This window comes from Oryctolagus cuniculus, chromosome 15 (genome assembly GCF_964237555.1).
Source record: "Oryctolagus cuniculus chromosome 15, mOryCun1.1, whole genome shotgun sequence".
Lineage (NCBI taxonomy): Eukaryota > Metazoa > Chordata > Mammalia > Lagomorpha > Leporidae > Oryctolagus > Oryctolagus cuniculus.
The window spans coordinates 55,530,331-55,545,865 of NC_091446.1; the positions used below are offsets into that span (position 1 = coordinate 55,530,331).

The window sequence follows — 15,535 nt, forward strand, 5'->3', positions numbered from 1 at the left end:
TCATAAATAAGACTAACCTTTAACACTTTTTAAAGATTTATTTACTTGAAGGCAGAGTAACAGAGAGAGATATGTAGTGAGATGGATTTTCCATTGACTGGTTCATTCTACAAATAGTATCAATGGCCAGGCATGGGCCAATCTAACATCAGGAGTCTGGAACTCCATGCTCGTCTCCCATGGGTGTAGGGGCTCAGGGACATGGGCCATCTTTCACTACTTTTCCAGGTGCATTAGCAGGGAGATCGATCAGAAGTGGAGCAGCTGTGTCTCAAAACTGCTGCCCCAATGGGATGCTGGTGTTACAGCCAGCGGCTTAACCCACTACACCACAACCCCAGAACCAAACCCTTTAACTCTTGAAAAGTCTATCTCGGGGCTGGTGCAGAGGCACAGTGGGTTAGGGGCCAGTGCTGTGTTGCTAGTGGGTTAAAGCCCTGGCCTGAAGCACCGGCATCCCATGTGGGCACCTGTTTGAGTCCTGGCTGCTTCTCTTCCAATCCAGCTCTCTGCTATGGCCTGGGAAAGCAGTCGAAGATGGCCCAAATCCTTGGGCCCTGGCACCCACCTGGGAGACCTGGAAGAAGCTCCTGGCTTTCTGGCTTTGGATCAGCACAGTTCCGGCCAATGCGGCCATCTGGGGAGTGAACCAGAAGATGGAGGACCTCTTTCTCTGTCTCTAGCTCTAACTCTTTCAAATAAATAAATAAAAATAAAAAAATCTTAAAAAAAAAAAAAAAAGACCTTGACCTGAGGTGCCAGCATCCTATGTGGGCCAGCTGCTCCTCTTCTGATCCAGCTCTCTGCTGTGGCCTGGGAGGGCAGTGGAGGATGGCCCAAGTCCTTGGGCCCCTGCACCTGCATGGGAGACCCAGAAGAAGCTCCTGGCTCCTGGCGCAGCTCTGGCCATTGCGGCCATCTGGGGAGTGAGCCAGTGGATGGAAGACCTCTCTCTCTGTAGCTCTGTCTTTCAAATAAATAAAATAAATCTTTAAAAAAAAAGTCTATTTCAAAAGGTTCTCATACTAATCAATGCAATAGTCTTCTGCTTTTCCGGGAGCACAAATTATGGGTAGGTGTTGTGGTGCAGTAGGTTAAGTGGCTTTTTGGGAGACCTGCATCCTATTTCAGAGCGCCTGATTTGGGTCCAGGCCACTCCATGCTGATCCAGCTTCCTGCTAACAAGCCCAAGAGGCAGCAAATGATGGCCCAAATACTTAGGTTCCTGATGCCCATGTGGGAAACCTGAATTAGTTCCAGCTGTTGTGAGCACCTGGGGAGTGAACCAGAGAATGGAAGATATCTCTGACTCCTTCTCTATCTTGTTATTCTGTTTTTTCCAAACTAATTTAAAGAAAAAATAGTTTTAAATAGCATTTTGGATTAATATATTCTTCATTTCACAACAATTAGTGTCAGAACTTCCAAACAGCAGCAGTGAAGATCCCTGAAAATAAATCCCCATAACTACAAAATGTATAAAATATTTGAGCAAAGGGCTTGAACCAATTATTTCAAGTAGTGTCAATTTCCTCCCTTATTTCAGTTTAGGGCCAAACAACTTAATTAAAGATATGACTATTCAGAACTGCAGTCTACTTAATTAAGTATCCTATCACAATCAGATATGATAGAGCAGATTCACTGTGTAACAGCCAAAAATATCAGATTTAAAAAAAAGGATCCTGGGGCCAGCGCTGTGGCTCACTTGGTTAGTCTACTGCCTGCGGCGCCAGCATCCCATATGGGTGTCGGGTTCTAGTCCCAGCTGCTCCTTTTCCAGTCCAGTTCTCTGCTGTGGCCCAGGAGGGCTGTGGAGGATGGCTCAAGTGCAAGGGCCCCTGCACCCGCATGGGAGACCAGGAGGAAGCACCTGGCTCCTGGCTTTGGATTGGAGCAGTGCCGGCCATAGCGGCCATTTGGGGGGTGAACCAACGGGAGGAAGACCTTTCTCCCTGTCTCTCTCTCTCTCTCACTGTTTATAACTCTGTCAAATAATTTGAAAAAAAAAAAAAAAAAAAAAAAAAAAGGATCCTACCTTCTTTACGTATTGCCAACAAAAGAATTAGCTCTCATATTCTCTAACTCCCAGTACCTATTTTTGAATACTCAGCCAACACGTGGCTCATCAATAGGTTAATCCTTTACTATAATGGGATAGTGGAGCTCTAGCAACTGAGAACAAACTGTCATTCAAACCCTCAAATCAAACAGGCTTTCAAAGGGAGCTTTTGACATAAAACAAAAACCCCTATCTCTTTTGAAGTAAAAATTATTTAATGGTTCCATACTGCTGAATGCCAAACAAAGTTGCATTAACAAATTAAGTCCTTGATAAAGGTGAGCAAACTTTTTACAATCTAAATAATACCTTTTGAAGAAATTCCCTTATCTTGTCAACATCTTTCCCAGCATAAATATGCCACAGAGCACCAGGTGTTTCACTTGAGTCCTTCAATCTTTTCCTTAAAATGTCATCCAGATCTTCCTCTTCAAATTTCTTGAGTATTCCTAAAACACAAGAGAATATATTTTCTTTTCCTTCATTTTTAAAATTTATTTAATTGAAAGTAAAAATTATAGCGGTGGGGGAGGGAGGGAGGGAGAAAGTGCATGCAAGAGTGAGCCCACGTGGCTGAGGCTGGGCCAAGTGAAAACCAAGAGCCAAGAATTCCATCTGGGTCTTCCACATAGGTGGTAGGGGTGCAAGCACTTGAGTCATCTTCCACTGCTTTTTCAGCGGCATTAGTAGGAAACTAGACTGGAAGTGGAGCAGCCAAGACTAGAACCAGAGCTCCAATATGGGATACCAGCATTGCAAGTGGCAGCTTAACCTACTGTGCCATGACAGAGGTCCCCTGGATCAGTGAGCAATCAACCCCAGTGACATATGCAAAACTCTTAGAACTATAAGAGCAGAGAACTGGAGATTCTGTCTCTTGTGCAACAGTTACTTCTAGAGTTTGTTTTTTGCAAAGCAAGGAGCAGGAGGTAGAATATTCAAGAGCTCCTCAAATTTAACCAACCGGCTACCTGTCTCAAATGGGTGGTCCTAACAATGATGTATATTCACAATGTTTTGCATTGCAAAAGACTTTTATAATTAATTAGTTGGCCCCTATAATTAGTAAGGCAGACACACAACCTTCACTTTTCACCTGAATAAAAAGGTTCACTGAGGTAAAGGGATTTGCTCATTACCATGACTACTGAAAGGCAGACCAAAATATATTTGGGTTGGGGCCGGTGCTGTGGCAGAGGTGTAAAGCTGCTGCCTGCAGTGCCGGCATCCCATATGGGCGCCAGTTCCAGATCCGGCTCTCTGCTTTGGCCTGGGAAAGCAGTGGAAGATGGCTTAAGGCCTTGGGCCCCTGCACCCGCATGGGAGACCCAGAAGAAGCTCCTGGCTCTGGAATGGCCCAGCGCCAGCTATTGCAGCTAACTGGGGAGTGAACCAGCAAATGCAAGACCTTTCTCTCTCTGTCTTTCCTTCTCTGCGTAAGTCTTTCAAATAAATCCTAAATAAATTCCTATAGGATCTCAAATTTTAATCTGTAATTAAATGCAAATGCTTCACAAATAACAAACTGTAGATTTGAGGAACCAGTCCAACCTTCCAAAGTGTTTGCAAATAAAATTTCCTACAAACACACACACACACACCCCTGAGATATTTACATAAAAAATTTTGGAAGTATACAAATTAAAATATTCATTATAAATCTAGGTGTGTAATTATAGGAGGATTTTTGACTTACTCATGTACTTCAGCAAACATTTTAAATAAACATCTTTAAGAGAAAAACCTACTGCTACTGTTACAAAGGATGTATATGTTGTTTCCTTACATCTGTGAGTAAAATCCTTTTAATATTCAAACTTGCAAGGAATTCTTAATTCCAATATTTATGAAGTGTTTACTATATGTCAGACACTGTCCTAGGATGTAGACAAATTTGACATAAGAAAAGATCTAGTTTGGGGCCGGTGTTGTGCAGAAGGTTAATCTGCCCCTCGAAATGCTGGCGTCTCTTGTGGGCACTGGTTCGATACTGACTGCTCCTCTTCCAATGCAGCTACTTGCTAATGGCCTGGGAAAAGCATCAGAAGACAGCCGAAGTGTTTGGGACCCTGCCCCTGATGTGGGAGACCTGGAAGATGCTCCTGGCTTCTGGCTTAGCCCTGGCATTGTGGGCATCTGGAACTGAACCAGCAGATGAAACACTTTTCTTTCTCCCCTCTCTGTAACTCTCGACTTTCAAATAATAAATACATCTTAAAAAAAAAAAAAAAAAGATCTAGTTGGGCTGGCATTGTAGCATCCCGAGTAAAGCCTCCACTTCAGATGCTGGTATTCTGTATGAGCACTGGGTCGAGTCCTAGCTGCTGCACCTCCAATCCAGTTCCCTGCTAATACACCTGGGAAAGCAGCAGAGAATGACCCAAGTCCTTGGGCCTCTGCACCCACGTGGGAGACACCGAGGAAGATCCTGACTTTGGTCTGGCCCAGCCCTGGACATTGTGGCCATTTGGGGAGTAAACCAGTGGATGGAAGATCTCCGTTTCTCCCTCTCTTTCAAATAAGAAAAATAAATCTTAAATTTAAAAAAAAATGACCTAGCCAACACCTCTAATTAAAGAGTCTTTTTTAAAATTAATTAATTTATTTGAAAGGCAGAGCTAAGGAGACAGAGATTTTTCCATCAGCTGGATCACCCCCCAATGGCTGCAACAGCCAGGAGTGAGCCAGGCTGATGCCAGGAACCAGGAACCAGGAGCTTCCCCTGGGAAGGCAAGCTTCCATCCACCTGTTCACTCCCCAAATGGCCACAAAAGCCAGGAAGCCAGGAGCCTGGTACTCCATTCCAGGTCTCCCACAGGTTTCCCACATTGTTGTTAGAGGCGACAGTATTTTGGCCATTCTCTGCTACTTTCCCAGGTGCACTACCAGGGAGCTGGACTGGAAGCAGGGCAGCAGCAGGGACTTGAACTTGTACTCCCATCTGATATGGGACACAAGTGTTGCAAGTGGTGGCTTAACCTGCTATGTCACCACACCTGATTTTATTTTTCTTAAGGGTTACAGTTCAAAATGTTCTTTAGGGGTTTGAGTCCCACTGTTCCACTTCTGTGGGGAGCAACCCGGACTAGACTAAGTTACTGGAATTAAGACTTATTCTATGCATCTGCTCTCCCACAATATGGCGCTGGGAGAGAAGAAAACAGCTTCTACACAGCTGCCTCCAGTTCAATCAATAAACTGTAGGACTTGCTCCTGATTGGAGGAGAGCAGCGTGCTCGGTGTGTGGGCAGCCGAGTTGGGATTGGCGGAGGAGGACTATAAAGGAGGAGAGAGACGGCATGCACCAGGAACATCTAAGGGGAACATCTAAGGGAACACCTGTGCAGCCCCCGAGAGAGCCGGCCGGCGGTGTGCCGCCCCCCTGCGGAAGTGGGGAATGTGGCAGGGGGAACCGCCCTTCCACGGAGGTGGAAGGGACAGTAGCCAACCCGGGAAGAACCAGCAGCAAACCTGGGGAGGGCCGAGCAGACGAAAGAACAGCGCAGGGTCCTGTGTCGTTCCTCCACGAAGAGGGGGAGCGACAACTTCTAATCCAGCTCCTTGCTAACAGGCTCAGAAAGCAGCAGCAGATGGCCCAACTATCTGGTCCCCTGCCACTCACGTGGGAGATCTGGAAGAAACTCCTAGCCCCTGGCTTCAGCCTGGTTCAGCCCTAGCTGTTGTGGCCATTTGAGGAGTGAATCAGCAGATGCACGATCTCTTTCTCTCTCTTTTACTCTCCCTTTCCAAATAAATAAATCTTAAAATTCTCCACTAAAAAATTAAAATGTTCTCTTTTAAAATGACAGTTGATGGTTTTCAAATATATTTTCTTAATAAAACTAAATGTTGCAAGCCTTGAATTGGTTTGCCAACTTTTTCCTCTGTAAATTTTAACACTTTGTAAGAAAGAGTAGAGGAAGATGGGTCATAAAGAAGAGAATGATAGATAATCTGAGTTACATTCTGAACAATGGTAATCTGAGTTACATTCTGAACGATGCATGTAAGAGTTTGCCAGGGACACAAGGAGGAAGAAGAATCACCAGTCAAAGAAAAACTATGTGCTTTTAGTTGGTCAGCATTTCTTGATGTGCTTTAAGTATCAGTGTAATTTTAAAACAATGCTTTATCTGTGACCACCTATACAAAGTGAAAAAAAATTTAGAGTTTTTACAAGACCAGATACTATACAAGGAATAAGGGGTGAGGAATGTGTAAGAAAAAGATGAGTAAGAGTTCCAACACTTAAGTACCTGAATGAACAGTAGTAGAGAAAGGTAAGTGTAGTGTAGATTATAGAATAAGTGCTACAGGGGATGATCTGAACAAAATACACTGAGAGGTACAAAAGAAGTAACTGCAGCTTTTTAGGCTTAGAAAGGATAAATAATCTGAACCAGGCTACACATTTCTATGGTCCAGCTAAGACTGTAACTAAAAAAGTGCCTATGACTCTGAAAAGCTTAGGGTGGAGGCAGAGGAGAGGTTATGTATTATAATCAACAGTATAAGTTAAAAGGCTGTGTAACTAATGAGTTTCTACACTTTTGAGGAAGTTTAGGTTGTGTATTATATTCAATGAATATTATAATGAATCTCCATATCCCCAGTCTTTAGCCACTAAGTTGTAGATTTATCTGGCCTCTAGACAAGAATCAACTAAGTGGTGGGTGGAAATCATGCATAGAATTTCTTAGAGGGGCCGGCACTGTGGCATAGCTGGTAAAGCCACCGCCTGCAGTGCTGGCATCCCATATGGGCGCTGATTCGAGTCCTGGCTGCTCCACTTCCGATCTAGCTCTCTGCTATGGCCTGGGAAAGCAGTGGAAGATGGCCCAGGTCCTTGGGACCCAGGTCCTTAGGAGACCTGGAGGAAGCTCCTGTCTCCTGCCTCCAGATCGGCTCAACTCTGGCTGTTTCGGCCTGTTGGGGAGTGAACCAGTGGATGGAAGACCTCTCTCTCTCTCTTTCTCTCTCTCCCTCTCCTTCTCTCTATGTAAGTGTGACTTTCAAGTAAAATAAATAATCTTAAAAAAAAATTTTTTTTCATAGAAAGTGTACATGGGCCGGCGCCGTAGCTCATGTGGTTAATCCTCTGCCTGCAGCACCGGCATCCCATATGGGCACCGGGTCCTAGTCCTGGTTGCCCCTCTTCCAGTCCAGCTCTCTGCTGTGGCCCAGGAGGGCAGTGGAGCATGGCCCAAGTGCTTGGGCCCCTGCACCCGCATGGGAGACTAGGAAGGAGGCACCTGGTTCCTGGCTTTAGATTGGGGCAGTTTTGGCCGTAGCGGCCATTTGGGGCGTGAACCAATGGAAGGGAGACCCTTCTCTCTCTATAACTCTACCTGTCCAAAAAAAAAAAAAAAAAAAAAAAGGTGTACATAAAAGTAGAAAAGATAGAGAAATAATGTCCATGACTCAAGGTGTCAGAAGCAAGGACCTCTTTTTGAAGAGGCAGTAATTAGCAGTGACATTTCTTATGGAGTATGTGAATAATAAATGGATCAAAAAGAAAGCACTGATTTATCATTATGTGTCAGAGCAGTAGCAGCATAAAGTAGTAGTAGCAGCATAGTAGCAGGCAGATAAAGAATCTGAGGGCAGGAGTAATGGAATAAAAAAAGGTTTGAAGGTGGTTTGCTTTAGAGAAAGAGGGAATAGCTTTGAATCTGCCCCTATTATAAAGAACAGCAGTCAGTAGAGAAGTTGTGACTGTTTAGCTATGTGTTTATAAAGAAGGGGGTAACTGATTGAACAAGGCTTCAGAAAGACATCCAGAGGCTGGAAATTAAAACTATGTATTAGACAGAAAGGCTACTTCTACATATGAGAAAAGACCCCTTCTTCTTCCTGATACTAGAAGAGAAAAAGAATGCTTGAGCCATAAACTAGGATCTAGTTTCTATTCTCCAGTAAATACTTACAGTAAGCTTCATAATACATTTCCATAACAATATTTAATTATACTAAAGGAGCAAATAAAAATATTTATAAAATTAATTTAACTTAAAAAATAGGAAAATTAATCTTCAAGTAATACTGATTAGAATATTACTATATCCTTTGTAGCTCTTTATAGAATCTTTGCTGTTAAGTAATTTATGTGGTTATTCAACTCTTATTCCAAAGACAACTATAAGTTTCTTTACCTGCTTTTGAGAGAATGCCATTTCCTTTTGCTATGCCAACATAGACTAGAATGTTTACAACATCAGAAACTTCAATATGGAGATTTGTTGTTCCTATATCATGATCTTTAGCAGCAGCTACACCTGTATATAAAAATAAAATTTTACTTGACAAAACATGTATCTAGTAATATCAGATATCCCCCCCATTAGCTCTATTAGGATAATCTATCAATATAATTTGCATTTTAGTCTCCTAATTTCAAAAAAAACCTGTCCTTAAAAGACATAATAATAAAATGTCCTGTGAAAGTCAAATGTAATAAAAAATGAACCTATTTTGCAATATAATAAATCAGCAGGTACTATTTAATAGACTGTTAACTGTTAAACTGCTTGATATAAAAAAGGGATTTCAATGCATTATTCAAAGGAAAGATTTAGTAGAAACTAAAAATCATTACACAGCTTATCTTTGGACAGAAATCTGAATATACACCTACCATAGGCACTGCACAACCTAGGTCCCAGATCAGGACGTACAAAAAATCCTGGTAAATGAGATGCCAAATTGAATTTTCCTTCTGGATTACAGTACTCCGGCAATGGCAGACATTTTAAAAGATCTTCGTACCTGAGGAATAACAAGATTGCCTTCTTTTATTTATTTTTATTTTATTTGAAAGATGAGAAAGACAGATCAATCTTCCATCTTTTCCTTTTTTTCAAGGTTTATTTATATATTCGATAAGCGGAGTTATAAAGAGGAGATCTACATATCTGCTGGTTCACCCCCTAAATGACCGCAATGACTGGGGCTGGAGCTGGGGCAGGCAGAAGCCAGGAGCCAAGAGCTTCCTCCAGGTCTTCTATGTGGGTGGCATGGGCCCAGGACTTGGGTCATCTTGGGCTGATTTCCCAAGCACATTAACAGGTAGCTGGATTAGAAGTGGAACCAAATGGAACTTGAACCTGCACTCATATGGGATACTGGTGTTGCAGTCTGTGGCTTAACCCACTGCTCCACAGCACCAGCCCCTTCATATGTTGTTTTACTCAAGTAACTGCAAGCCAGGAGTCAGGAATTCTATCCATGTTTTCCACATGGGTGGCAGGAACACAAGTATTGGAGCCATCATCTGTTGCTTCCCACAATGTGCATTAGTAGGAAGGATAAGGAGGAGCCAGGACTCAAACCAGGCACTTCAATATGAGATGTGTGTTTCCTAAGCATGTCTTCACTAGGGTACTAAATGCCTGATCCCATTACTTTCTTTTAAATAAAGACTTGTATTTCTAAAGTGCTTTCAAACATATACATGTTTTTAAAACACTAGAGGGGCAGGTACTGTGGCATAGCAAGTAAAGCCGTCACCTGCAGTGCCGGCATCCCACATGGGTGCCAGTTCAAATCCCACTGCTCCACTTTTGATCCCACTCTCTGCTATGGCCTGGGAAAGCAGTGGAAGATGGCCCAAGTCCTTGGGCCCCTGCACCCATGAGGAAGACCCGGAAGAAGCGCCTGGTTTGGACTGGTGCAGCTCCAGCTGTTGTGGCCAATTGGGGAGTGAACCAGCAGATGGAAGACCTCTCTCTCTTCTTCTCCTTCTCTCTCTCTGTGTACCTCTGACTTTCAAATAAACAAATCTTTTTTTAAAAATCACTAAAACAGTTCCTTAAAACAGGTAACATTCTCCAGACTTCATTCAGAGTTTAAATTAATGTGCTATACATAGGCAAATACAAAAAAGAATTTATAGTACAACTAATTCTGCTTCATTAAACACTAAAAACTAAAAGTTCTAAGAGAAAGGAGGCCCCAAATAGATTATTTTTTTTAATTTGAGAGGCAGGGAAAGAGGGATAAGAAATATGTGAGAGTGTTGCCCATCTGTTGGTTCATTCCCCAAAAGCACACAACAGCCAGGACTGGACTGGGCCACACTGGGCAGAAAATGAGAGTCAGGAAAGTTGTCCCCATGCTAAAGGCTACTGTGATTCAGTTTTACTCTTTATTTATTTAATTTAGAAAGGAAAAACCCTAAAACTTATACTTGTAATTACTTAACCTACCTCTGGGGATAATATCAGTTAAACTTTAAAAAAAATTAAGAGCTAAAAGTTTCAAAGGACATACCTTGCTGGCATCATAGTCTTGAAGTCTTCTCCTGAAGGGCAGTCTTTCAATTTTAAGACAACTGTTTCACCACTTTTGGTTTTCTGTCGTTCTATAAAGAATGCAGTTAATTACTAAAAAGGTAATCTCCATGTTTTTATTTCAATTTTGAGAGTAACAAATTAAATGAATGATTTGATGGCTGTAGAGTACATGCTTAAAGATTTTTACTCCTTATGCATTTATTTAGCATTAAGACTTTTGTCTCTTCTGTACTTAGATAAGGTACACTGCATTGTCCACTTCAGAAAATATTGCAAAAACAATCTCAAAAAAGTCTTTACAAGTAGCATTACAATGTTACATTTACACTTAATTTTCAAAGTGTTACATATAAACTAGACAATTCAACTGTCCTAATTTTATGGGTTACCAAAATTTTACCTTACATAAGGAAAAAGTACAAATAACTTCTTTAATGTCAAAGGAAATTAGTATTATAAGCCAGGATTATGACCCAGTATTTTGTTTCTAAGTACTTGTTTCTTTTTATTAATTAACAATATAATGCATAAGTTTGAAAGTCTAAAATGTCTATTAACTTACATTTGGCACTACAGGTATCATTTTAGGAGTAGAGGATCAAGAAAACAGTAAAATTAAAAAAAAAAAAAACCAACATACTTGACACTTCTTCAAAACCATCCCAGAATTCCTTAACATTGGCATTTGAAATAATGCTGTCTTTGCAGTTCAGGAGATCAGCTTGGTGATCTCCAAAATCAAGACTAATAGAGTCTGCCTTCCACAAGCTTATGTTCATTTTCTTATGTACACCGGAAACTACTGCAGGCTTAGAAAAGATAGATAAATAAATAAGCAGCAATTCAAAGGCATATGGATGCTTCAAAAATTGCTTTTATGTACATACAACAAATGGATAGTAGGTTAAATTTTAGTCCCAATAACAAACTTGTGAGTATAAAAAGCAATTACATATATTATCTATCCTGGAAAAATCATTAACAAATACTGGTAAAGAAATAGATACTTTATTTTTATTTCTATTTTCAAAAGTTTATCTTTTTTTTATTCGTTTATTTATTTGACAGTTACACGAGAAAGAGATGGAAATCTTTCATCCTCAGGTTCATTTCTCAAATGGCTGCAATGACCAGGCTGAGCCAGGTCAAAGCCAGGAGCTTCATCTGGGTCTCTTACATGGGTGCAGGGCCCAAGTATTTGGGCCTTCCTCTGCTGATTTCTCAGGCACATTAGCAGCGAACTGTAGCAGAAGTGGAACAGCTAGGACACGTACTGGTGCCCATATGGGATGCTGTAATCTCAAGCAGCAGCTTAACCTTCCGGGCCCACAACATTTAACACACTTCTGAAAATATTTATGTGACTGCTTCCTACGTCTAAGGCCCATACAAATTGATTAAATGTTTTAACTTCTAGCCCAATAATGGCATTAGGGATTCAAGGAGATCTAACCTTCTCCCCCAACTCTCCCCCCAAAAAAAGACTAAATCTGGGGCTGGAGTTGTGGAGTAGCTGGTAAAGCCATATCACCTGTAATGCTGGCATCCCATAAGAGCACTGGTTCGTGTCCCAACTGCTCTTCAGATCCAGCTCCCCATTGATGGCCTTGGAAAAGCAGAAGATGGCCCAGGTGCCTGGGCCCCTGCTACCTGCATGGGAGAAAGCTCTTGGCTCCTGGCTTCAGTCTGGCCCAACCCTGGCCATTGTGGCCATCTGGGGAGTGAAACAGCTGACAGAAGATCTCTTTCTCCCTAACTTGTTCACATAAATAAAAAGATCTTTAAAAAGAAACATTAAAGCTGCCATGTGTGTGCGTATATATATATATATATATATATATATAATGCACAGATATGTGTATTTTTTCAGGGAGACAGACCAATCTTCTATCAAATTTTCAGGGGGATTACTGATCTAAAAAGAATTAAGTACTACTGGACTAAAATGGTTCTTGCTCATTTTTACATAGCTTAATTATTTGTATATCCTTAATGCCTAGCACAAAAACTGGATTTTATTAGGTACTCATTATCTGTTGAGTGAACACAGTAAAATAATGGAAATGGTTTCCAGAAGGCAAGAAATAAATTGAATATGATACTACTATCATGCAAATACTTAGAACAGTTCATAATTTTGGCACTAATGGAGTGAATTTCCATCTGAAAAGTACATCAATCACATTAAAACTCTGGTAAAACAGAAATAACTTATTTTTATTAGGGCAGAATAACATAATTGTTATTCAAGATTTGATGAACTGATTTATAAATAAATGTTCTACAGATAAACATTAAAGGTGAAAATATCTACACCATTTATTGGTTCAAGAAAAATACTTCTAATAATGTCATTTTAAATATATGAATCTGCTAACTGGACTAAAATGCAAATCTAGAGAAAGGAGGCAGGGAATGAATTTTGTAAATATCAGACTTCGTTAAATGTTTGTTCACTGATACATCAAAAGTAAACAATGAGTGCTTTTCTGTTAATTCATACAAATCTGGCCTTTAAACCCAGACATTAAAAACAATTGTTCTGGTAATCTTTTCAGTGTTTCTGATATCCTATTTTCCCTCCTCCAAATCTGTTAAGGAGTATTTCTTCCCCTGTCCCCGAGTACTAAAGTAGGAACCATTCTGTCAATTTAGTCAGTCTCAGTACTACTAAGAGTGTACTTAATTAGCTAAAAATACTCACCTGCCCTTGTTTCCAACACTCTTTGAAAAGTTTCCAATTATTACTATTCTTATAATCCTTAAGCCATAAAATATGCTTCTCACAGATCCAAGAATGTGGTATATCACTGTATTTACTGTTTTCATTCACAGGTTTTCTGCTTTCTTGAGGTTCTTCGTTAGGTTCTGGTTTTACATTTACCTTGGAGGATTTATTTGGTGGAATTTTGTTTTCAACAACTGAAGCAATTATGTCATCAAGAATGTTGGGCATAGTCCGTCCACTTTTGCCACTCTATTAAGGATCAAAGATAAACTTTTGAAAAATTATATTTTGAGAGGAAATGAATTTATTTTCTTCCCATACTCTTATTTTTTTAACTTTGATTTACTACTTCTACAGCAAAGAAATAAAACACACAAATGAAAACCACAATGTCCCTGCATTAAAAAATATGCAGTTATATTACTGGATAAGGATCCCTAATTTTTATACTGTTTCTAGCAGATGGGGACCAGATGATTAGTAATGTGAGAAACTGCCAGGTCTATAAGGTCTAGAAGTATTGACTTCCTATCTTTTACATTATTTTAGTCTCAAGGGAGAAAGAATACAAGTGGGTGAAATCCCATACATACTTTATTTTTATTAAATTTATTTATTTATTTCAAAGGCAGACACATACACATACACACAAAGAGAGAAAGAAAGAGAGGGAGAGAAAGAGAGTGAAGGAGAGACACACAGATAGAAAAAGACACAGATATTCCATCACTGGCTTACTCCCCAAATGTCAGCAACAGCCAGGCTGAAGCCAGGAGCCAGGATCTCAACCCAGATTTTCCACATGAGTAGCACAGACCCAAGTACTTGATTGATCACCTCCTGCTCCCCAGGGTGTGAATTAGCAGAAGGCAAGAATCAGAAGCAAAGTAGTTAGGACTTGAACCTACACTAATATGGGATGCCAGCATCATAAGGAGTAGCTTAACCTACTGCCCCGTAACACTGGTCCCCAAAATTTGATTTAATATGTAGTTATTTACTGTGTAGCTCATAGCCAACGGAAGTCTCTAAAACCATCTAAATTTCAGGTCTACATTAAAACCAAAAATCTGCTCTCATACTCACTGGGGTTCCCATTGAATATACTGGTGCAAAGGCAATGCCAGCATCTGTAGAGCCCACACGTAACTTGCCAGCTGTTGTGGTCAGCAAATCCCGTAAAGTTGAGCCTTGTTCGTTATTCTGAGACACAGGAGGTGATGTTCTGCCATTTGGAGAATCAGAGTTGTCTTGTTCTTGCTCTTCTTTATTTTGCTTATCAAGGTCGGAATCTTTATTTTCTGAAATAAGGCATTTCACAAAATTTTAACAATTAAGCATGGTGTTGAATTACAAAGTAAACTGCCACCTTACACTTTATAGAAGATAAAAATTGTAGCACGATTGAATGAGCTGCCTGAACACAAAATCAAAGGATATCAAGGGTTTAAAAATGGAGAAACATTTTGAACACAAAAAAGCCTTTCTTGATATCTTAAAGCATGTAGCTGGGTTTGTACCTGTCACAAATGAAAAATGCTATAGCTAAAACAAGCAGAAAATTCACACAAGTTATACATCTAGTACCCTGCTGACTTTTTATTTGTATGCTCATCCATAGATGATTCTTTAATTTTGATGCAATCATAAGAGGGCTAGTTCCTAGTGAGAAGACAAATGTTTTATTGAATCTAAGCCTCAATTCAAAGTAAAAGACCAATGGTAATTATTCGTAAAACTATAACCCTCTAATATGTACTTAAATAATTAGTCACATTTACCTTTTTTTTCCTCTCTGGCTTTTTGCTCTGCAAGATCTGCTAACCAGTGTAGTGGGGATTGTGACTCTGGAGGAGTTAACTTGCTATCTGTGCTGACATCGCTCCTTGGGCTGCTGTTGCCACTGTTCTCAGACTTCTCAGCTATATTCTGCTGCTGAGACTCAGGCATGCACAGAGAAATTTTATTACTGTGATTAAGAACATTCTGTAAAACCTACAAAGGTAGAACAAGTGAATCTTTAACCATTATTTCTTCAATGTTGCATAGTTAAAAGTAGTTGTTATTAGAAACATACACAGTAACAAAGAAAACATAATTCATAAAACACAAGTCCTACATTGGATTTCAAATATCAATGTTGATTAATTTAAGAAGGCTTTTTTTTTTATTTGAATAATTAGAGATTTTTACTCACTTGAGATACACCATTCATTGTAGGAAAATTTCCACCTTGTAAATTCTGTTTGTTAGTACAATGACAATGGGATTTAATACCATATTTTTCCCTAAGAATGTGCATGGCATCTAGAAGATCTGTCAAAACTACAAAATAAGATGGTATGTTAATAAAAAGATTATCACTAATTGTTAAAACTATACATTTTGTTTTCTTACTATATTTTAAAATTAGAACAGGGGAGGTTTCCTTGTGCCCTTTCAATTTCTTTCAAT

The 15,535-nt window shown here is 40.1% G+C and overlaps 1 protein-coding gene across 22 annotated transcripts in view; it reads right to left on the reverse strand.

The window, feature by feature from the left end:
* Window positions 1–15,535, reverse strand: part of JMJD1C (jumonji domain containing 1C) — a 323,880-nt gene that overhangs the window by 8,535 nt on the left and 299,810 nt on the right. For all 22 annotated transcript variants that reach the window (XM_051823261.2, XM_051823260.2, XM_070057718.1 and 19 more), the window contains 9 exons: window positions 15,279–15,406; window positions 14,863–15,076; window positions 14,168–14,382; window positions 13,058–13,330; window positions 10,994–11,162; window positions 10,331–10,421; window positions 8,697–8,827; window positions 8,215–8,337; window positions 2,372–2,511 (listed from right to left, as the gene is read on the reverse strand). In XM_051823261.2, the coding sequence (XP_051679221.1) occupies window positions 2,372–2,511; window positions 8,215–8,337; window positions 8,697–8,827; window positions 10,331–10,421; window positions 10,994–11,162; window positions 13,058–13,330; window positions 14,168–14,382; window positions 14,863–15,076; window positions 15,279–15,406 (1,484 nt within the window). The remainder of the gene's footprint in view (window positions 1–2,371; window positions 2,512–8,214; window positions 8,338–8,696; window positions 8,828–10,330; window positions 10,422–10,993; window positions 11,163–13,057; window positions 13,331–14,167; window positions 14,383–14,862; window positions 15,077–15,278; window positions 15,407–15,535) is intronic.